This window comes from Maniola jurtina, chromosome 14, assembly GCF_905333055.1.
Source record: "Maniola jurtina chromosome 14, ilManJurt1.1, whole genome shotgun sequence".
NCBI lineage: Eukaryota > Metazoa > Arthropoda > Insecta > Lepidoptera > Nymphalidae > Maniola > Maniola jurtina.
Window position 1 is genome coordinate 10,817,735 of NC_060042.1, and position 23,563 is coordinate 10,841,297.

The 23,563-nt window shown below is 37.0% G+C and overlaps 3 protein-coding genes across 5 annotated transcripts; 2 read left to right on the forward strand and 1 right to left on the reverse strand.

The window, feature by feature from the left end:
• The first annotated feature begins 61 nt into the window (after positions 1–61).
• LOC123872129 (hydroxyacylglutathione hydrolase, mitochondrial) lies at positions 62–3,290 on the forward strand. 2 transcript variants are annotated; one of them, XM_045916282.1, is made up of 6 exons: positions 62–356; positions 823–1,051; positions 1,376–1,602; positions 2,005–2,237; positions 2,502–2,654; positions 2,755–2,792. In XM_045916282.1, the coding sequence occupies exons 1-5, from the start codon at positions 275–277 to the stop codon at positions 2,643–2,645; spliced, it is 915 nt and encodes a 304-aa protein (XP_045772238.1). In that variant the 5' UTR covers positions 62–274; the 3' UTR covers positions 2,646–2,654; positions 2,755–2,792. The 2 variants fall into 2 exon arrangements, with proteins under 2 accessions (XP_045772238.1, XP_045772237.1); XM_045916281.1 differs by lacking the exon at positions 2,755–2,792 and adding an exon at positions 3,205–3,290 and having other exon boundaries at positions 63–356; positions 2,502–2,694.
• A 6,026-nt stretch (positions 3,291–9,316) lies between these two features.
• On the reverse strand, positions 9,317–11,393 carry LOC123872137 (high mobility group B protein 3). Its single transcript, XM_045916294.1, has 4 exons — positions 11,151–11,393; positions 10,817–11,051; positions 10,018–10,197; positions 9,317–9,491 (listed from the first exon to the last, which is right to left on the reverse strand). The coding sequence occupies exons 1-4, from the start codon at positions 11,300–11,302 to the stop codon at positions 9,411–9,413; spliced, it is 648 nt and encodes a 215-aa protein (XP_045772250.1). The 5' UTR covers positions 11,303–11,393; the 3' UTR covers positions 9,317–9,410.
• Positions 11,394–11,499: 106 nt separating this feature from the next.
• On the forward strand, positions 11,500–17,125 carry LOC123872123 (heparan sulfate glucosamine 3-O-sulfotransferase 3B1). Of its 2 annotated transcripts, none has more exons than XM_045916272.1 (6): positions 11,500–11,903; positions 12,667–12,875; positions 13,421–13,501; positions 13,958–14,131; positions 15,491–15,716; positions 16,391–17,125. In XM_045916272.1, exons 1-6 carry the CDS (start codon positions 11,721–11,723, stop codon positions 16,625–16,627), a joined length of 1,110 nt encoding a protein of 369 aa, XP_045772228.1. In that variant the 5' UTR covers positions 11,500–11,720; the 3' UTR covers positions 16,628–17,125. The 2 variants fall into 2 exon arrangements, with proteins under 2 accessions (XP_045772228.1, XP_045772229.1); XM_045916273.1 differs by having other exon boundaries at positions 11,500–12,250; positions 16,391–17,123.
• Positions 17,126–23,563: the final 6,438 nt, after the last annotated feature.

Genomic DNA, 23,563 nt, shown 5'->3' on the forward strand with positions numbered 1-23,563 from the left:
ACCCAGAATTATTGTGAAGTAAAAAAAAAATCAAAATTGTGCTGCCGCGTGATTGAAGTTTGAACTTGATTGATTTGAAGTTTGAACTCTTTTGACTTTTCTGTGGATTTTATTTTCATTTGAATGATTTGATTTGTGTAATGTTTTTGTAGTTTTCCCTGTTCCCTGAGTTTTTGTTATTGAATATTCATGCGAAGGAAATAAGAATATAAATCACTCTTCAACATCTAAAACAAAAACCTGAGAGTGAGAAATTGATTTTTCCGGTTGTTCAATGCTGCAGTCGATGCTTGCAAGGTTTGTGAATTCCTTGCCATTGGGGCTATCGCAGCGTATCACGAAGTTTTACTTTCAGGGTAAGTAATCTCTTATCAGTTTACAATACAAATACATACGTAAGGAATGTAAGTACTTATAGTACTTATTATTGGTAGTACAAAATGTACAGTGTAGGTACATCTATGTAAACTAACTAGTACCTACTAACTTGAAGCAACATAACTACATATATAATAATATGCTAGGTGCATGAGGTGCAAAGTGCAACCGGTATTCTTATTATAGATAGCATTTGCAGGCTGCAGTGATCCTGTCCAGATCTATACAATAAAATCAAGCTTTGAGGCTTTAAAGTCAAGTTTTAGATTTTGAACTTTATCTTGTTTATCCTTCTATACTGTAGTATAGTAAACATACATTTACAATTAATTAGCATGTGTAGTTCTGGTTCACTCTGGTAAATTACAGATCCAAGTTGTTATATTACAAACAAATGCTCCTAGTCAGTATGCAGTATGCACCTTTAAACATTTCTGCTTACAGCTTTAGTTTGCAACCAGCGAGGTTCGCACAGCTTACAAGAGCACTTTGAGTATAAGACAATGGATGTAAAAATATTGCCAGCTCTGAAAGACAATTACATGTACCTGATTGTGGACAAAGCAACCAAGGAGGCAGCGATTGTGGATCCTGTGGAACCTAAGACTGTATTACAGGCTGTCGAAGATAATGGAGTCAAGTTGACAACTGTGCTAACTACACATCATCATTGGTAATATTTTTTCCCCAAAATCTGATAATCCATACTAATATTGTAAATACGAAAGTGTGTCTGTCTGCTACCTTTTCACAGCCCAACAGTTTAACTGATCCTGACTTTTGGTACATAGTTAGCTTATATCCCGTGGACGGACATAGACTACTTTTTATCCTGGAAAATCAAAGAGTTTGCTCAGGAGTCCTAAAGACCCATCCATTTAACCAATTTCTATGAAATTTGGTACCAAGGTAGCTTCAGCCTCTTACTACAACCACTAATAGAGGTCAACTATTTTGCAGGATAAAATATATAAGGAAAATTATTTACTGTCCACAGGGATCATGCAGGTGGCAATGAAGACTTAGTAAAAATGCACCCAGGTTTGGAAGTGTATGGTGGAGATGACCGCATAGGGGCACTCACCACAAAGGTCCAGCACAACACAAAGTTTAACATTGGCCAACTGAATGTCCAATGTTTGTACACACCGTGCCACACTTCTGGACACATCTGTTACTTTATAACTGCACCACATGATGGGAACGATTCAGTGGTGTTTACAGGTGTGTACTCCATTTATTTTTAACTAGCCGATGCTCGCGACTTCGCCCGCGTCGATTCCTGTAATGTGAGTGTGCCATAATGATTTCGAAATAAATAAAAATAGTAGCTTAAAACAAAGTCACTTCCTACCACCTGTCCCTCTACATGTTTGGATAGTTTCGAATTTCAAGACCCATACAGACTGACGCACCATTAGAAGCGCCTTGTGCGTGGTGCATGAATGTCTGGTCGTCCAGCTGTGCGTGATAATCCGCAGAACCACGCACTGTGGAAAACCAGTATCAAGAAAACAAATAAAAGTGGCAATATAAAATGTGCAACACCAAACCAAAGCTCTCAAGATGCTCACTTCAGTAACAACTTTGTTACCCTACCCTTCAGTATTCTATTGTACATTTCAGGAGACACACTCTTCCTTGGTGGATGTGGAAGATTCTTTGAAGGCACAGCAGAACAAATGCACAAAGCACTAATAGAGATCCTCGGTAACCTGCCAGACCAAACTAAGGTGTTCTGTGGACATGAATACACCTTGTCAAATCTGAAATTCGCAGCTCATGTGGAACCAGAGAACGAGGAGGTCAAGAAGAAAATACAGTGGTCAGAGAGTCGGAGGGAAGAAAAGAAGCCTACGGTATTTTAATTTTTTGCCTAAGTGAAGGTGTAGTTTATCCATATTCCATTTTTATGCTAGAAAACGAAAAAACCTCTAAGCATAGTTGCAGGCATGGTCAATAATACACATATAAATGAAATTACTCTACCATGCTTCTGTAAGATAATTTAGTCAAAACTGCGAAAATGTGTTCCATGCATAGATGCATTTCTTACTGGCAAACAAATAGGTAGGTACATAAGTAAAAATAGTAATTTGTGTTATAAAAAATGCTGTTTACAGGTCCCTTCAACAATATCAGAAGAGAAACTCTACAATCCATTCATGAGAGTGACCGAGCCATCTGTTATGAAGCACGCCAAGAAAAGCGACCCCATAGAAACCATGAGGGCCTTAAGACTCGAGAAAGACAATTTTAAAGGATAAAAATACTATGGAATACTAAATTATATCCAGCATGCATTTGCAAAATAATGATACTTGCTCTGATGGCAACTTAATTTAAGAGTATTCCCATGTTTTTCTTACCAATATAATAAAAAACCGGTCAAGTTCAAGTCAGACTCACACACGAAGGATTCTGTGCCATCATACAAAAAATAACATGAAAAAATTGTTTTTTTTTAATATTAGCCATTTTAATCATGACTAACATTCCCGTTTCCCCTCCAACTAAGCATAAAGCTTGTGCTAGGAGCGGTACGACAATAGTGCAACGGGTGGGGATTGAACCGCCAACCTTTCGGATTTCAGACCGCCCCTATAACCACTAAGCTATTGAGGCTTAATTTACTAAATCACATAGATGGCGCTGTTGTAATTAACTTGCTTTGTTGCACATAAAAATGTCAAAATATATTATATGATGGTACGGAACCCTTCTTATGCAAATCCGACTCGCACTTGACCAGTTTTTTTACTAGAAACAAATGCAGATTGCAGATACTCTAGTTTTGAGAAAGACATCTGAATTAACGCCATTATAACTATCCATTTTATACTACATATTTAAATTGATCACCTATTTTTATGTCATTTGGATGCATTGTTAATAAACATTTTTGTTTTACATTTTTTATATTATATGAATTCATAAGACAAGTTAGAAAACATTTTGTTTTGATGAATATATTATGTAGTTGTTTCCATACATAACACAGTGCTGTTCTCATATCCACAATGGAGAATGTTCACAGGAACAATCTAACTCAGGCAGTACACAAAAGTTGTATTACTGACTCTTCTCAGTAGAACTTATATTCCGAAATTGAACTGGTGGTTGTCTTGATATAAAATAATGTTATAAAATATTTATAAAATTATTTCATCTAGACCAACTTGGTCTAGATGAAATAATTTTGAATCTCGAGGTGCAAAGGGCATCTATACCTACTAACGAAAATTCGAATCTCAAAATAAAAAAAAATCACAAAATACGGCGCACTATACTAAGTTCTTATGGCACTAGATTTTATATGCAATCAGAAGAAGACTTTTAAGTAATTTGTAACGCCACGCCGCCTCAGCCAATCGCAACGCGCCAACGCCAACCAGACTATCCGAGTCAAGCCAAGCTGGCCAATCACCGCCTGTTACAGCCGATAACCGCCAAGACGGCCAATCATAGCCTACTGCCGCCATGACAGCCAATCAACGCCAGCGCCATTGACAGCCGAACGCAACTCCGCCACCACTGCCGAATCCCTTCGGTGGGGATAACGCCATATAAAGCTATGCGAGCTCATTTTTAGGATTATTATTGTATCGTACGCATTATAAGCTGAAATACTGCCGGTCTCTGTAAATAAGTGTAATAAGTGTGTAATAAATGTGTAATAAGTAAATAAGTGTAGTAGTAACAAATATATGAGAGTAATTATTAGTGTGTTGAGTGAAGTGATAAAATAAATTAGTGCGATTATACTGATTTGCTCTTTTTATTTAAACCCACTGTTTCATCTCAGAAGTGGGATTAATAAAGAAAGTTATGATGCATAATCGCGCCAATTAACGAGTCGGCAAAGACATGCCATCTACTTTGTTCATCCGCAAGGATGAAACGAATCATCGTGTAAAAATCAAGCGACAATGAAGATCGTCCACTTCTGGGGCCCGGAAGGTCCTTAGAAGAGTTTTGAACCGGAGGTACATTCATCTGCAGCGTGCATGGTTTCTACGCCCGATGGCAACCTACCCTCAACTTCTACGCGTAATAACTGAGGTATGATCCATCCATTATTCCATTTCAAATAATCCCGTTTTTAATGATATTGATGCATAGTGTAATGAGGTTGATCGTGTTTGTAACCTCTACTGATGAGATGACCGTGAAAGGTTAATATTGCTAACACCCTGTTTGAGGTTATGAAATTAGTATTAGAGCACGCGGGTTATGATAGGTGGTCATTATACGCTCGCGGATAGTGAATGGTTTGAGTGATAGCTGAAGATAAATATAACTATAATTTGTGGCATATCTGACCGTCAAATAAAGGTTTAGGTTTAAAAATGTTTAATTCTCATAAAAACAAAAAAGTCATTTACATAAGAACTTAATTCTAAGAAAATAAAGTTTACAATATTCGCCATTTAATTAAGTACTCATTCAGCGCATTTGTTGAAGTAATTCGCATTACTCATAGTGTGAGCAGCTAATACAGTTTTAAATGGATTGAATGAGTGTACATTTTTTTATGTGTGCAGGTATTTTGATGTACAGTTTAGCTCCTTCATAGGTAAGGGTTTTTCTGCCATAAATTGTTCTAGTTTTGGGTAAGGCAAGGTAACTAGCTCGACGAGTTTTAGTTTTAATTTTTGTAAATGTGCTATTTGTGTGTATTGTTTTATTTATAGTTTTCCTAACAAAAATACACGTACCTATTGTATATATTATATAACTGATAAAATAATGGCGGTGAATACTAATGCTAAAATTGCAACCGATTGATTTAGTCAACTTTTTATCGAATCAGGTAAAAACCCGCTCAACCATCCACTTTTCACGTTGCATCTCGCCGAGATACCCGCAATTTGAATTCGCAGTTTAATTCTAGAAAACGTACTTAGTGGGTTAGTAGTAGTGCTTTCCAGTATGTGGAAATTATGACCAAGTGCTACCGGTACGAAAAAGTTAACAAGTAATTCAATAAGTTAAATAATAAAAAATAAAAACTCCCGACTGCAGTTTGCGCTGCATATTTTTCGGCTCTTACATTAAATCGTATAAAATCCACCACATTGATTGTTTAAAGAATTTTATATATCCATTGACACACACGCCATCAAGACGAATGACGTATCATTTATCAAAATCGGTTAAAATTGTTGAGTGGTTATGAACTGACACAAATACATACTGATCAGGAATTAATTAAAAAAAAAAGATCTAGTATATCGGATGGTAACAATAGTTCTCAGACTACCCGCAAATTTCAACCAGAAGTTTTCAAGAAACAAGCTTTGACGCTATTAGTGTTTTTATTTGCACAAGGCTCAGTTATAGTATAAGGTTCTATAAACCTTTAAGGTTATTTTTTTCGCGTCGTCGGTGATATTCCCGCTGCAGTCATACAGACAACACGGGGTACGTGTGGGGTACCTGTAAATTATTTTTAAGGGTACAATAATATCATTTACGTCAGAATCGGTTGATGAACACTTTCAGTGTGCTCAAACCCAGTTTTGCATATAGCATGGCGATCGCAATTTGAATGTAAAATCGAATTGTTTTATAATGTTCACTTTTGAGTTTCTTGTGAAATTGATTTTCATGTGGTTATATGATTGTTATGTAATATGAATATAGATCTTCATAATTGGGGCAGACGTACTTTATAAATCGACTGGGAGCTACTTGTAGTCAAACAATAATATTGTGTTTATCTTTCTTTTCTCGGAATTTTTGGTGAGTTCGTGAAGTGCAAACGTCATCGCCTACGATGGTCACCACTGATGCTTTGCTGTGTGCTGTGTGCCTGATGCCGAGCGCGTCACTGCGAGGCACCACATCGTGGCGCGCTAACGATGCAGGGTTGCAGCCAATGGGTATCTGTAAGCCGCCGCATTGTTGCCTATTTGGGGTGACATAAGCGCTGTTAAGCGTTTATGCTGTATGGTATGACTGTTCTTTTATTTTTACTAAAAGTTAGTGTTTATGAAGTCTGTACGTGTTGTAACTTGTAGTTTAAATCACATTCTTTGAATGATTGAGAGCATAGTAAGTAGATCTTACTCACGGCTTTGGAACTGTCTCGTATAATATACAAGCCAGTGGCACAGCGTATGAGTAAATACAAATAGGTAGTGTAATGTAGGCAGAATTGGGCACTTGGAGGAAACGTAATAATAACTATTACCAGTTAGATATCCTTATGATTTTGATAATGCTTTTGTCATTTTAGAAAAAAAGTAGTGCTTGTAGGCAGCATGTATGTTACGTACTTTTGCCAACAAGCTTTGAATCGAGTCAATTTCATCATTCTACCTTAAGATTGTCGGTCCAATCATAATGTAAGTAGAAAGTTCAAGTGGCACTTTTAATTATAACCATGATATAGCTTTGTGCCGTTCATTGTTAGTCAGGTGGACCGGACGTACCGTAAGAATTTTCACTAAGCCGACTAGACTGACGTTTTACATAATATCTTGAGTTCAGTTGGTGTTAGTATGCCTGCCTGGTTATGTAGCTTACATAGTAGGGAATAGGAATGGAATAGAAAACTGTTATTTGACTGATGATCCTGTATTACCTAAATTCAATCGTGAACTGTTTTCGGAATTACATAGATGCCGAAGTGAAGACAGTAGCCAAGTCTTACTTTCTGCAGCCAAGTCTTACTTTCTGCAGCCAAGTCTTACTTTCTGCTGCCAGGTCTTACTTTCTGCAGCCAGGTCTTACTTTCTGCAGCCAGGTCTTACTTTCTGCAGCCAGGTCTTACTTTCTGCAGCCAGGTCTTACTTTCTGCAGCCAGGTCTTACTTTCTGCAGCCAGGTCTTACTTTCTGCAGCCAGGTCTTACTTTCTGCAGCCAGGTCTTACTTTCTGCAGCCAGGTCTTACTTTCTGCAGCCAGGTCTTACTTTCGGTTGCCAGGTTTTGCTTTCGGTAGCCAAGTTTTACTTTCGGTAGCCAAGTTTTACTTTCGGTAGCCAAGTTTTACTTTCGGTAGCCAAGTTTTACTTTCGGTAGCCAAGTTTTACTTTCAATAGCCAAGTTTTACTTTCGGTAGCCAATTTTTACTTTCGAAAGCCAAGTTTTACTTTCGATAGGAGTACTTTCATCTCGTTGCTCGTTGAGAGATCTCCCTGCAAGGATTTAAGTGAGATTCCTTTTCAAGTCAGAGTAATAGCATTCACAGCTTCACGAGAAGCTATTTACAAGCTATTTTCCTTTCTACAAGCCAGTCTGTTGACGGTTTTTCTTTCAAAAATGTCTCTAAAGTAAAACGTGGAAAAACAGTACAACTGAAAACGATAATAATTTATAAATTAAATAATGTTCTTTTGTTTCGTCTTGGTTTTAAAGTAGATAAGATTGCAGTTTAGATCACAGACCAATGGCATTGGATTAGAATTTTGTAGAGTTCATACTGACCACATTTTGTAAAACCATTTTGTAAGACAGCGATAGGATATCGCTCATCAGTAGTGTAGGTACAATTTGATTATTACAGATGCTTTTGCAAAATTTGTTACTAGCCGAAAACGATTAGTTTCGTAGAATATTATACATAATTTGCCTTATTTGGACATCCTAGTAAACTTATAAAGTGAGCATAAGAATGCTTTTACTAGTAGACATTTTAGAGTTTCCGAGTGTCGACTGATTAATAGTTAGGTATGTTTTGACCTCCATGATACTACCACGAGTCAAGTGCCTAGTCAAGCCAATCCAAGCACTAACCAGACCATGTTAAACGCGTTGTGCCACAGGTCCTAGCGAAACTGCGAATAAAATGATTGGACAAACTGTTAACTGATATTATTTGGACTACTGACAATACTCTCAATTAATGTGATATCCATAATTTGGTATTTACCTAGGTCACGATGCCATGTTACTATTAATGTAAAATTAGCGAACTCGGGATGGTTATGCGTAACAAGGCAAATGCTCGGTAAAGGATAGCAAGCGATAGGATAAAGCTAACTAGATAATGTAACTGACAAAATTAATATTTCATTTAATTATAACAAAGGAATTTAGTTATTTAGTGGCAAGTTCCCACAAGCATTGCGATAGAAGTAAACACTGATAGCATTTACTCAGGTTCATTTTCGTAACCAAGCTGGTAGGCATTAAGAGAACTCGAAGTGTTAAGGGGTTTCGAGGCTACGAAGCTTGTACATGCCTGAGCAGACTCTTTAAAGCCATATCACAGCGCCTACGGCTCTTATATCCAACAGTGCTAACTGTTCCGATAAATAACTTGAAACCGAAGACCTTGTTGAGCTATTGTCTACAAGAAAGCTAACCAAGCATTTTCCCATTGCGGGAGCAATTCATTGTTTCAGGACGGCCGAATGTAACGCCACGCCGCCTCAGCCAATCGCAACGCGCCAACGCCAACCAGACTATCCGAGTCAAGCCAAGCTGGCCAATCACCGCCTGTTACAGCCGATAACCGCCAAGACGGCCAATCATAGCCTACTGCCGCCATGACAGCCAATCAACGCCAGCGCCATTGACAGCCGAACGCAACTCCGCCACCACTGCCGAATCCCTTCGGTGGGGATAACGCCATATAAAGCTATGCGAGCTCATTTTTAGGATTATTATTGTATCGTACGCATTATAAGCTGAAATACTGCCGGTCTCTGTAAATAAGTGTAATAAGTGTGTAATAAATGTGTAATAAGTAAATAAGTGTAGTAGTAACAAATATATGAGAGTAATTATTAGTGTGTTGAGTGAAGTGATAAAATAAATTAGTGCGATTATACTGATTTGCTCTTTTTATTTAAACCCACTGTTTCAAATTATTGAACGAGATTTTATAAACAATCAGAAGAGCACTTCTTAGGTTTTATTGGACAAGATTTTATAGATGGTCAAAAGATTTTGCTTTTCACCGCGCGTCAGTAATAAAACAATAAAAATATAATATGTATAATAAATTCTATATTAGATTAACTTAATATTAAAGCTGGTGATCACAAAAGAATTAACTGCTACTATCTAAGGACAGTGAATGTCATTGTTCCTTCTTGATATTGTATGCTGTCAATTCTTCTGCATATTTTTCTTTTGACCTTTCAAACATTGCAACGTAGACCTGAGAACAAAATACAATATTAGTGAGATTTTCTTTCACCATCATCATTCATGACAATCCATCGCTGGCTCACTACAGAGCACGGATCTCCTGTCAAAATGAGAAGGGTTTTGGCCATAGTCTGCCATGTTTTGCATGATTGGCAGACTTCACACACCTTTGAGAACTCTTAAGGTTTCCTCACAATGTTTTCCTTCACTGCTAAAGCAAGTGATATCAAATTACTATAAAAAAAACAACTCTGAAAAGTTAGAGGTTTGTGCCCAGGATTGGACCCCTGTTTTTTTTTCAGAGGATTATCACTACCCATTTATTATATGTGTCTGTTTGTCCTTCAATCATGCTGCAACAGAACACATGATTTTTTGCATGGATATAGTTAAAGACCTGGAGAATGAGAAAGGCTAGTTTTAATCCAGCAAAATTGTGTTTTCACAGGATTTTTATCCAAACAAACACAGTTGCATGCTTCAACTAGTAAAAAAATAAATGAGATATCAAAATAAGTTTTAAAAGAGTATTGTACCCTTTTCTCTTCATTAGTAAGTGCTCGCCATCGGGATGCCAACTGTCTCGTAACTTCCTGTTTGGTTGGTTCTGAGCCCATCTCTGTGGCGGTTTCTGCTACAACCACAGGTCTTTGTTCTTGGCAGAATTGGAAAAATGCATTGCAGGGTTTCTTTGGGGCATTTGGATCTCTTTCGGGCTAGAACAGAACAAGACTAGATAAAATAACTATAACTAATATGCGATAGAAAATTAATACATACATATCTAAAGGATAAACAAGCTGATTGGCATATCAACATATGCTTAAACTGCTAGTTTTAGAAACCACACATTTCGTGAATAGGTTTTTTCCATAATGTAGACTCCCCACTAAGGATTTTCACAAACTATCTAGAAAAAACCTACGCCAATCAAGTCTGTCACTCCATTTGCTTGCACCCAGAGGACAGACAGGCTACTTTTTATCTTTGAAAATTAAAGAGTGCCCATGGGATTTTTAAAAACCTAAATTCATATGGACCTTGGATTGGACATGGATTTAGTCTCATTTAAAAACAAATACCTTGAGAGTAACAAAGTACTGATTTCAACATATTGCCAGTATGACTAACTAACTTAAATAACAAAAATTGGAGGTCATATTAACTAGATAATATAATAGCTGTGATGTGTTTTGTGCAAGATACCTATACTGTTTGAAGTATAACTTACTTTGTAACCAGACAGTCACTCATAGTCTAGACTGCTCCAAAGAAGCTTGAACCTTGTAGCATAGGTTTAAACACTAAAATAACCTTGAAAATACAAAATCTTACTTTATCAGCTTTACTTTTCCTCTTTGTCGCGGTTTTTTTAGCATTTTGTTTCTCTGTTTGTTTACCACCTGACTGTGACTTGGCGCCCTTTTGAGGAGGTTTCACAATAACCTCTTGTTTGACCTCCACATCGACTGCAGTTGATCTAAACGCGTCTCCATGTTTGTCCAGTCTCTCTACTAACAACTTAATATCCTTTTTATAACGCCTAGTTATTTTCTTCACTTCATGTATTCTGAAACGAAATTAACACCACTATCGCCCGATAACGATTAACACTTAAAATTAAGCTACATAATCTCTCACTAGCGTTATAAACAAGAAATAAACACACCTATTCACAATACGTTCGTTGTCTTGCTGTAGCACTTCACATCTTTCTAACAGCAATTGGTATTTTCGCCTGTAAATTTCTTCCTCTGATGGTAAACTAACCATATCATCCGAGTCGTCAGAAATATTCGAGTTTAGCTGTTGGACTGTCATTTTAATTTATTTCACGGCTTCGAAGTTCAACGCGACCAATATTCTTTTATTTGTCGGCTGTCATTTTTGTTTTTGTAGGAATATTTTTGCCTGTTATGTTGGTAGCAAAAATCGGATGCACGTACAAATGCGTTTAACTTTCGGCCGGAATCTAAAAAAGTTAAAATAATGTATTATTATATATTTTTACGAAGTTATAGTCTAACTAAATAATTATTTATAAATTATAGTAACTATACTGAGCTTCCATCGTATTTTTAAAGCAAAAGTTATCACACAAAATTATTGTACCCACATTGGTATTACATGAATAGTATGGGTGTATCCAAATTCCAAATGAAAAGGTAATATACGACAAGAAAGGTATTTAATCTGTGTAAGGCCAGAAAAAAAAGAAAGGTGTACCTATTTCCGGAAAATGACAAAAATGCGCGCGCAACTGCAGAATTTTCCTCTATTTATATTTGGCGCGAACCAAAGGAATGTGAAGCTGCTCAGAGCTGCTCCCAGATATTGTTTTCGCATTTCCTCCCGTTCTCCTCTGTCCTTCGTGTTCGAACTTCGAACGCGGTTGCGCAGTGCGTTTACTGATGCAGATCAGGTGTGCAGTAAATTTTCTTAAAATTAACCGCGTGGTGCCCGTGTTGTAATGTGTTATTTTTTTGTGATTTCCCAAACGATTATAAGAATGACTTTTTCTGTAAATGATTTTGTTTAAATGTAACAGTTTTCATATATACGTAATTAGTTTACTGATCATGGTGAATATTTAACATTAACTAAACATTTTACTAAATAGAAAATTGAATTCTATACAAATGAATTCCAAAAATAGCAATGAAATGGATTCCGGCTTTTTCGAAACGAACTATGTTTACATATTTCATATTATTATTTCTATTATATTTATTTTATGTTTTGAATACTTGTTTAGTTGACGAAAGAAAGGTTAGTACCTATCCGTACATTATTTAATTAAGTAATTATTTATTAATCTAGTTAGTGTGAATCGCAAATGCCTGAACAGTGTCCCGGTTTTTACACGTGTTAAGAATAAAATATAGTTTTCCTTAATTAGAGCGGAAATTGATACCAATAATTTAATGACCGGCTGATTATAAAATTATACTCATTAAATTGCATACCTACTTACCGCTTTATCCTGAATTAAAAAATAATTATTAGAATGCAACCGTTATTAATGCCTCAACAAATTTTGATGGAACTTTTATGGTCTCTTTTTCTATTGTGTGAGTCCTCATTTCAAAATGAAGTGTTTAAAACGTGTACATAATAATATTATCGTGAGATATGCCTACTTATATATAAGTACCTACTATATTAATAAAAAATATAATTTTCAGTTTTCCTTCAACTATTTTTCACTAAAGCATCACGTGTCCAACTATAAGAGCGTAAGTCGTCGGTTTGCTGCGTTATTGGGCTATAGCTTTAACGGCCATACATACATGAGACTACATAAACCAAACCTCGTTCCAACGAAGAAACTGCCGGATGCCTTGATAATAGGGGTTAAGAAATGCGGCACGAGGGCACTTTTGGAGTTTTTAAGGTATATTCCGCTTCCTAAATCGCTTGGCGCTACGGATTTGCCGGTAGGGTGGTAACTAGCCACGACCGTAGCCTCCTACCAGACCAGACACAAGAAATTGTAATTCTCAAATCGCCCCTGCCGGGAATGGAATCCGGGACCTCCCACAGACAAGAAACACTGCACTGCGCGTACACGTAAGATCGCGATCGTCATAAATGAAATTTTTATGCCCTTTATTTTAGACCAGCTGATGCCCGCGACTTCGTTCGCATGGATGTAGGTTTTTTTTAAATCCCGTGGGAATTCCTTGATTTTCTGGGATAAAAAGCAGGCTTTGTGTCCAGGGTATAATCTATCTCCATTTCAAACAGTCAAATCCGTCCATAAGGTAGTTTTTGGCGTAAAAGAGTAACAAACACACACACAAACTTTCGCCTTTATAATATTAGTGTGAAGTGTGATGGTATCGTAATCGTCGCAGCCATCAATAATCTTCCATTGCACCTGCTCAACAAAGTAAAGCTCTCCCGTCCAATGTTTTCATGACAGAAATGGTGTTTCAGGTTACATCCAGACGTGAGGGCAGCTGGATCAGAAGTACATTTCTTTGACAAGTTTTATCATAAAGGCTTCGAATGGTACAGGTACAAAATTTTGTAAATATTTACTAACTAGGTACATTGTGTTTGATTAGGTAATGAGTTAGTTCGACGCTTCCACTACTGCAGCATTGGATCAAATTATTAGAAGCTCTAGAATAGCACATCTTCGGATATTGCTTACGCAATAACCCGATCTCTGATTCAAATAAAAGCTTTCAAGTGGACATCTTTGACATGTCATATGTCTGATTTGAATCCGAGGCACATCTGAGATATTCTCACGACGAGGATAACTCGGATGACGGAAGTCGATGCTAGTGCGTAAGCTACCATACAAATAGTTCTATGACTACTTCGGAACGTATCTTCAAGGATTCCAATTTACAGTTCCAATTTATTGTAGTGTAGTATGTAAAAAAAGCATGCAGGGCTGATTTTAAGCTGGAGCCCTCATTTCAGTACTTATAATGAATTTAAACCCTAAAAATGCAATTTTAGGGACAAAATGCCACCAACACTCGAGGGGCAGATAACGATGGAAAAAACTCCGTCTTACTGGGTGACGAGGTCTGCACCAAGGCGGGTCTATGCCATGAACCCTTCAGTGAAGCTGCTGGTTGTAGTCCGTGATCCAGTGACCAGGGCTATAAGCGACTACACTCAATCTGCGAGGTATACTCTGTTCCCCTTTAAATAGGTAATTTTTGTAACCATCTAAGTTATATTCTTTGACTAGATAATACCCGTGACTTCGTCCACGTGGATTTCGGTTTTTGAAAAATCCCGTGGGAACTCTGCTTTCCGGGATAAAAAGTTGTCTATGTCAATTTCCGGGACGAAAAACTTCTTATGAGAAACGGTTAAACGGATGGCCCTTAAAGAATCACGTGGGAACTTTTTGATTTTCCGAGATAAAAATTAGCGTATATATGTCCGTACCCGGGACATAAACTAACTCTTTATCGGTTAAACGGCTGGACCATGAAAAGACAGACAGACAGACACACTTTCGTATTTATACGATTAAGTAGGTACCTATTGACAGCACAATTGCAGTTTCAATGGTACTGCAGATATTTAAGATTTATGGTAGGTAATCATTTAATATCAGATGATAAAATCAAATGAACGTTTTCTCACTAGGTAAGTAAGTAAGTACCTACTTAGTTATGTAAAAAAACAGTAGGTACGTAATCTTGAAATTGGTCGACGAAATTCTACTCTCGCAGGTAATAAGGTCAAAGGTTCGCGTTCTGCCAGTGAATTGTGTAAGCTTAACCCATTTTCTAGCGAAAAAGTTATTCAGTTTCTTGAATAATACCTCAAGAAGACTCTTTCTTTTACGTGCCATTGTTGCATTCACAATCAAATGGTGATTTTTGTCTGCAAAACTTGGATAAGATTATTTAAATCACGTATACTAACTACTACGAGGTATTAACTAAATACTTACCTACGAATTTTTTAGCGTTGAGACGAAGCTGGTACGAAGAAAACCATAATATAAAATCTGTCATGCCTTTAAACTTACCTAGGCTTAGGTTGAACAAAAACTGTCTACAAAGCTAGCTTGAAATGATCAACCCATTGCCGGCCCACTACTGAGAACGGGTTTCTTCTCAGAGTGAGAAGGGTTTAGGCCATAGTCTGCCACGCTGGCCCAATGCGGTTGGCAGACTTCACACACTTTTGAGCACATGGAGAACTCTTAGCCATGCAGGTTTCCTCACGATGTTTTCCTTCACCGTTAAAGCATGTGATATTTAATTAAAACGCACATAACTGAAAAGTTAGAGGCGTGTGCCCGGGATCGAACCCCCGACTTCCGATTAGGAGCTGGACGTTCTAACCACTAAGACATCACAAAGCTGGCTTTAACCCTTTCAAAACGCGCTTTTTGCTGCCTTTACTTATTTATTAAGCAAATCATTGAAAGTCACCCGGCTTAGTTAGGTGTAACGCTGATCTCGCAACTAATCTAAAGCTGGCATTGACTGGTATAGTCGTTCACCCAAGTATTTTTGTTTACAGCAAAAGGCCCAGTCTTCCAAGATTCGAAGACTTAGCTTTAGTCAATAGCACAGTGAACTGGGGCGGGGTATGGTCGATAGTGGATTCATCGTGGCCTCCGGTTAGACTTGGCATCTATGCGCGCCCGTTACGACGCTGGTTGCGACGGTTCCCAAGGTCCAGACTCTTGCTGATCAGCGGGGAGCGATTGGTTGTGGACCCTGCTTTTGAGATGGCTAGAGTTCAGGTGCGTAAAATTTCACGGAAGAATGAAATGAGGGAATTTTCGATTCTTGGGTTCGTTTGCCCTGAAGAGAAGCGGAGCGTCATGCTAACCAATCAGGTTATTACTAGATCGGAGATCCATACTAATATTATAAATGCAAAAGTATGTCTGTCTGCTAGCTTTTCACGGCCTAACAGTTTAACCAATTTTGCCTAAATTCGGTACAGAATTAGCTTACATCCCGGTAATGGAAATAAGGCAACTTTTTATCCCGGAAAATCAAAGAGTTTCCACTGGATTTTTAAATACCTAAATCCACGCGGACAAAGACACGGGCATCAGCTAGTTTGCTAATATTTTGTGATAAAAACGTGCCGAAACTGTAAATATTTTACTATCATCTACCTACTAATTATGACGTATGTAATGTCATTATTTTATCATGTCATCTCCCAATAAGCTGATTGGTTGAAAACACATCGCTTCAGTGGAAATACATCCTTACTTCATTTACTAAATTTTCACCAAATTCTAGTGAAAATTAATTTATAACCGTTTCCAATTCATTTGTCTAATAAGCCAGTAAACTCATTGCAGTGCTGTCTCAGTCTTGAGATATTATGGATGGATCATTTTAGTGCAGCATTTAGAATTTCTATATAACCAAACAGTAAACCATTATCATCCTTTTTCAGGATTTCCTCGGTCTCAAACTAGTGATAACAGAAAAGCATTTCTATTTCAATTCAACAAAAGGTTTTCCCTGTCTTCTGAAGTCGGAAAGTCGGCCGACGCCACACTGCCTCGGGAAAACTAAAGGCAGAAACCATCCATACATTGATCCCGTGGCTATAGAGAGGTTGAGAGAATTTTACAGGCCATACAATGAAAAGTTTTACGAACTCTCGGGCACAAATTTTGAATGGCCCTAACAAATGTGTTGTACATATTGTTAAATAGGTAACTAGGTACCTAGTCAAAATAGGAAAATTCCTAATAAACTTTTGTTATTCGTGTATTTTGTAACTTGATTTAGTTTAAATCCTAGAAGGGAAGAAATAGATACCTACTGGCAATCACGATTAATTATTATTATTTATTAAGGTAGATAATCGATACAGCGAAAACTAGAGAATGAAAAATTACTTACCTGGTTGTAAGATTTATACACAATTATAATGCTATTTATACCGGTATGTAACGAAATTATAAATAGCTATTTTAGAAAATATAAACAAAATGTTAATTTGGGTATCTATTGTGGAAATTGAAATTAGAACAATATGTTAGAATACAAGACGTGTAGCATAGAACCTTCGCATAGAACATGATAGAACATATAGACTACGGGCCCATGTACAAAAATGGATGGGTCATATGAACCACCAGATGACGTATATAGGACGATATAAGAGCATAAAATAATACGATTCAGCACTATGCCGTCACTTGTAAGCTGTCCAACTGAGTGCTGGTGAGAATTCAAAAGTGCAGGTAGAGTGAGTACATTTTGGTCATATATTTTTGTACGGCATTTTTACCATCGATAGATCCATGAAAAATAGTAAGAAAGCGCGCAGTGCCGTAAAAAAATGGTGCGCCACAAAGTCGGTAAATTTTTTGATTTTCTGATAATTTCCGGAGTAAATTTGGTCATTTCATTCTGTACGGCATTAGTTTCATACTGTTTCAATACAGCCTCTAATCCATTATTCCGCAACGCCGTACAAAAATCATGCGACAAGGGGAAAAAATCGAGGGTTGCAACCGCCTCTCTTTCCGTGCTCCAGGGGGTGATATGAAAAAGAACGGCTTTGGTTCCAAAACATTATCTAGCACTCAAAAGTACTATTAAAAATAATGCCGTCAAAAAATTAGTGTTCATTTGAATGTGTATCAATAATTATCTTAATTTCATGGTATACTTGATTTTTAAAGCTGTAAAATCATTTGACTCTGTACGGCAACTTTTTTTTTAACATGATAGTGTAAAATACTATTGTTATATAGTATTGCCGTTCAAAAGAAACTGTTCTAAAAAAATTTATTGAGAAATACAAAAACTGAAATTTTTCAAATTATTGCAAAAGTTTAAATATTCATAGATTAATAAAATATAGCAATTTTCTTCATTCTCCCCTTGTTTTAAATAGTATTAAGATAAATGAATTAGGAAAAAATGATGCCGTACATTTTAATGCAGTCCATATCTTTTAGGCTGATGAAAATGAAACAACTATTTTTTAGATAAATTCGATATATTTAAAGATGATAATACAAAATAAGGTTTTTATTTAAATTAATCAGTATCGGAATCAGCCGCTGAGTTGTTATCGGAGTCAACGTCTTCATCGACGTCCGAATTATCTAAAAAAAGTATATATGTATAAAAAGAACAGCATACTAATCGAACTATGTGTGAGCGAGCGCAAACGAACACCTTACTCGGGTCCAAGCCGAATACATCCGAATAAAATACGTTATGACCCACGACTACTTAGCACACAGTACAGTATAGGCAGGTGTAGGTATATTTCTACAAATGCTAAACGTCATAACAGAACGTCGCTCCGTAAACGATATATATGTAAATTATATTTATTTCATATTTTTATTACTTTTTTATCTATATGAACTTTCAGATTTGTACGGCATTAACAGGACTCTCTCCGTCACTTACTCCATACAATCGTAGTTCCCATTTCATTTGAATATTAAGCAACCAAAGTCCATGAAATTTTGCAGACATAGTCTAGAAACTAATATCTGTGTCTGTGGTGTTTTAGATTTTTCTAATAATATGTAGTTTTAAAATTACAGGGGCTCAAAGATTTGTATTTTTCTTTAAAAAAAGGCCCAACTTTGTGCTCGTTTTTCTAGACAATGGAGCAATTTAATGAAATTTGGAAAAACCACAGACCTAGAAAATTTAATGAATATTATGTAGTAAAAAAAATATCGTTATATATTTTATATTGTTATAATTGTGTGGGAACTACGAAAACCAGAAATTACACCCAGAAATCTTGGAAATTTCGTGCTGTCTCGATTTGTGCAAGCGGGGTGGTGAAGTGCGGGGGACGACACGTGAAACTGACAGAAACTGACAGTCTAAACACACGGGCCACATTTAGACTGCACCCAACTCCAAACTTGTCGATAGGTCTAACTAAATACACTGGTACATTTCAACTTGCGTTAGACGTATGCGTTACCTACTCAGACGTTGCCTGTAGATAAAAATATGTCTCATGTTTGCTGGCAATAGCGCATGCATCAAACCCTGCAAGTTGCAACTCTCTTGCAACCTATTCCTCACGCAATACGCACAGCTTTAATATTATAATTTTTGACAATGTATACTATATGTAATGCCATATCACAGGTCACTCTCTGATTTTTTGCTAACAATTTACTTCCAAATGCAAAGAAATCTAAGTGTGTTGAATTCACACTGCCCAATACCAGGACCTTAAATGACATAAGTTCATTGATAAATAATCATATGTTGAAAATAAAGGAGAACCCCGTGTTTCTCGGTATAATGTTAGATGCAAAGCTTCTATGGAACACCCACATATCAACACTTGATGGTAAACTCAGCTCTGCTGCTTACACTGTTAGAAAAATTCGACAGGTACTGACGTGGAAACTGCAAAAATTGTATATTTTGCCTATTTTCACTGTATTATGTCTTACGGACTCTTGCTATGAGATAAAGCGGTAGATATTGAAAAAAAAATGTATTACAGAAAAGGACAGGACGTGCAATTTATAATTTAAAACCGCGCGCTGCCATACAATAAAAATATAAGGAAATAAGTACCTTATCTATTATCTTATAGTAGCTTTTAAATATATTTACAACTAGCTAATGCCCACAGCTTCGCTCGCGTGGATTTAGGTTTTTAAAAATCCCGATCCTTTCATTTCCCAGAACAAAAGTTGCCTCTCCGTAATAGCCCGTCCCCGGGATGCAACTTGTTTCTGTATCACGTAAGAATATTTAAACGGATGATCCTTTTCAAATCCCGAGGGATCACCAGGATTTAGGAATGCAATTTCTTACAGCATCCTATACCTTCAATATCAATTAATAATCGACACTTTTTAAATCCCATTAGCTTTAGTAGTCAGGTCCCCTGCAACATCAGGATTGAGGAGTTGGAATCCAAATTTTTTATTGAACAATGTCGCAAACTTTCTTTATCGATTAAAAAAACTACCCAAAATTACGCAGTTAGGTTACCTGCCAAATTTCATGGTTTTGAGTCAACGGGTACCCTAGAGGTTTTCTTGACACACACGACAGACAGACAGATAGACAACAAAGTGATCCTATAAGAGTTCCGTTTTTCATTTTGAGGTACGAAACCCTAAAAAACGTAGGAACGGCATTCCGAACCAGTGGTAAATTTGTCTGACCATCCAAAAACACTTTGAAGTTTACCTAAAAGTTTACAGGAATAAAAATTTATCATTGTATTCCATTCCATTTCATTCTATTCCATTCTGTTCAAAGATAAATAGATAATAAAAATATTTGTCACCGAAACAATAATTTACGATACATCAACCAATATCAATTTTACTGATGACAATCTGACTATTACCAAAGTGAACGACTACTATAATATCTATTATATACGACTAACATAATATGTATTATAAATTGTGTGCCGTTTGCATTCTCACTAGGTTCTCATTAAGTTTGTTTTATTTGGTTAAACTTTCTGGCATTTATATTGTTATGACGTTTAATTGGCAAACAGTCTGTTTATTGGCTCAAACTCAAAAATTCAGCCAATCACAACAAAGAAAATATTGTAATAATGATTGATGCAGCTTTCTGTAATTGAAAACAAAATATTTGACATTAACTTGAATGTGACAGTGTTTTCCGAATAGGGTTGCCAGAGGCCCCGTATTTTACTGGTTACCCCGTATTTCGGGATACAGAAACCTGGCTGGCGAAATCAAACACTGACGTTATGTCCAGTAGAAAGAATATTTTCCTTTTGCGGCAATGCGTAGCCGAAACCCACTCGATATTGATCATGGTCGTAGCCAAGGCAGCGGGGCTTGGTTTGAGGATGTAAGCCTTTTTTTATACAAGTTAGCCCGTGACTTTAATCTTTTCTAGTGGTAAGTGATGATGCAGTCTAATTTCTTGGCCGTTAGGGCCATAGTAACCATATAACTAGCCATGACCGAAGCCTCCCATCAGACCAGAAATTTAGAAATGGCGACTGCGCCTGGGAATCCGTCAAAAACCTAAGCCTAAAATAATACTTACACTATTTCTTGCATTTGCTTACCAATTTTTTTTGGAAATATATCAAACATTTCGCGCTCACTTCACTCGCGCTTTGAATTTGTATTACTTGGTGTAAACTCCGCAATTTCGTTTGCATGAATTTAGATTTTAAAAAATTCCGTGGGGGATTTTCCGGGCTAAAAAGCCGCCTAAAAAAAAATGTCTGGGATGCAAGTTACCTCTGAATATTAAGTACCAAAATTTTGGTAGAGAAGATGGGCCGTGAAAGGGTAGATAGGCAAATAGATATACTGTCGTATTCGTAATATTAGTATGGATAGGAAGCTTTAAAAATATAATCTTGCTATGGCTAAACTCGTTTCCCTTTCACTTTAATTTTTTCTGTATTGAACCAAAAACACTTACGCTCACTGCGCTCGCGCTTTTTTATTGTTGTATTTTATCTCACTGACAAATTGAAAGGCGAAATTCCACTAACCAGGTAATTAGCCCATAAAGTTGAGCGAATGTTTTTTTCCTCAGGACAGGATTCAGTTCCGGCCCTGATAAAACCTCTCCCGCAATCGATTCCTGGCTACGGCCATAGTATTGATACTGTAAGGTGGAATTACAAATTAAATGTAATTTTAAGTTAAAATGAAAAGATTGTATGCATGAAATGTATAACATTTTGCTTTACAAAACTTAAGAGTTTTTAAAAACTATTTAAATAAATAAATCTTTTATTTAAAACCACATTGCAAACACAGTTCACCAATCAAGACACGGCAACATACGGAGAAAAAATACAAAACTTACAAATAAACTAAAATATCTAAATAGGCTTTCCATGCATTTCAGAGAGAACCACCGCCTATTTCTTTAAATACTTCAAATTTTCAAATTTCTTCAAATCTAAACCCCGTATTTTTGATGGTGGTAGCCTGTAAATCAAAAAGAGGCAGGTGGCAACCCTACTACTTCCTAGACAGAATTTAAAAATTGTTTTCATTACTCGGTATGCCTACTGCCATAGTGTGACAGAAAGTGTGACGGTAGTTGTGACCTCTGATTGGCCGACTCTCTTTCACTATTTGCTAAAATTGATGATTGCAACAACAATTTTTTCTTTTTTGTAATCGAAAACAGAACACGGACGTCAAACAGGTTGACTAATTGCAATCATTTCTGACCGGCTAACATTGTTCCGCTAGTGGCTCAAACTCACTGTCGCAGCAAGAACATGGTAAATTCAGCCAATCACAGCAATTTCAATTGGTTATCACAAATGTACCGATCTAGGAACCGAGAATGCACGAACCAGGGCAGATAGAGATAAGAACAATAATATCATACGTAGGAAATCGACGGGGGATCGTTGACAACGATAGCCTTAACTTTTTATAAATTACTAGAGGATGCCCGCGACTTCGTCCGCGTGGATTTAGATTTTAAAGATCCCGTGGGAACTGTTTGATTTTCCGGGATAAAATGCCTATGTCACTTACAGGATCGCAAGCTACCTCGGTACCTTTCATACAAATCGGTTAAGCGGATGGGTTTTTGGGAATCCCGTGGGAACTCTTTGATTTTCTGGATAAAAAGTAGCCTATGTCCGAAATTTGGTACAGGGTTAGCTTATGTCCCCGGGATATAAGCTAACCCTGTACCAAATTTCGTCAGAATCGGTTAAACTGTTGGGCCGTGAAAAAGTAGCAGACAGACAGACAGACTGACACGCTTTCGCATTTATAATATTAGTATGGATTGCATTAAGTACAAATAAACTATCTAAATGCCGTATAAAAAAATATCGTCATAAATTTCACTTTACATTTCGTTCTATGGATTTTTCCTTGAGTTTTTTTCCCCTACAAACCTTTGGACCAACGAAAATGTACGGCATGTAAAAAAATATTATCTATGCATAAAATACTTTCAAAATAAATTAATTTTATGTTGTTTCAAATCACCCCCCGGAGCACGGAAAGAGAGGGAGTTGCAACCCTCGATTTTTTCCCCTTGTCGCATGATATTTGTACGGCGTTGCGGAATAATGGATTAGAGGCTGTATTGAAACAGTATGAAACTAATGCCGTACAGAATGAAATGACCAAATTTACCCCGGAAATTGTCAGAAAATCAAAAAATTTACCGACTTTGTGGCGCACTATTTTTTTACGGCACTGCGCGCTTTCTTACTATTTTTCATGGATCTATTGATGGTAAAAATGCCGTACAAAAATATATGACCAAAATGTACTCACTCTACCTGCACTTTTGAATTCTCACCAGCACTCAGTTGGACAGCTTACAAGTGACGGCATAGTGCTGAATCGTATTATTTTATGCTCTTATATCGTCCTATATACGTCATCTGGTGGTTCATATGACCCATCCATTTTTGTACATGGGCCCGTAGTCGTGTCGGCATAAAGCTACAACAGCGCCCTCACTCAAGTACCAAGAGAGCCTTGTCGGACTATATAGTGCGCGACAGGTTGAGATCAGAGATGGTAACCAGGGTGGGGACCTCCCCCGCAGTAACCTGTTGCGTGTGCGGGGCGTCCCCCCGTCTCATACCCCGATTGCCATCTCAACCTGTCGCGTA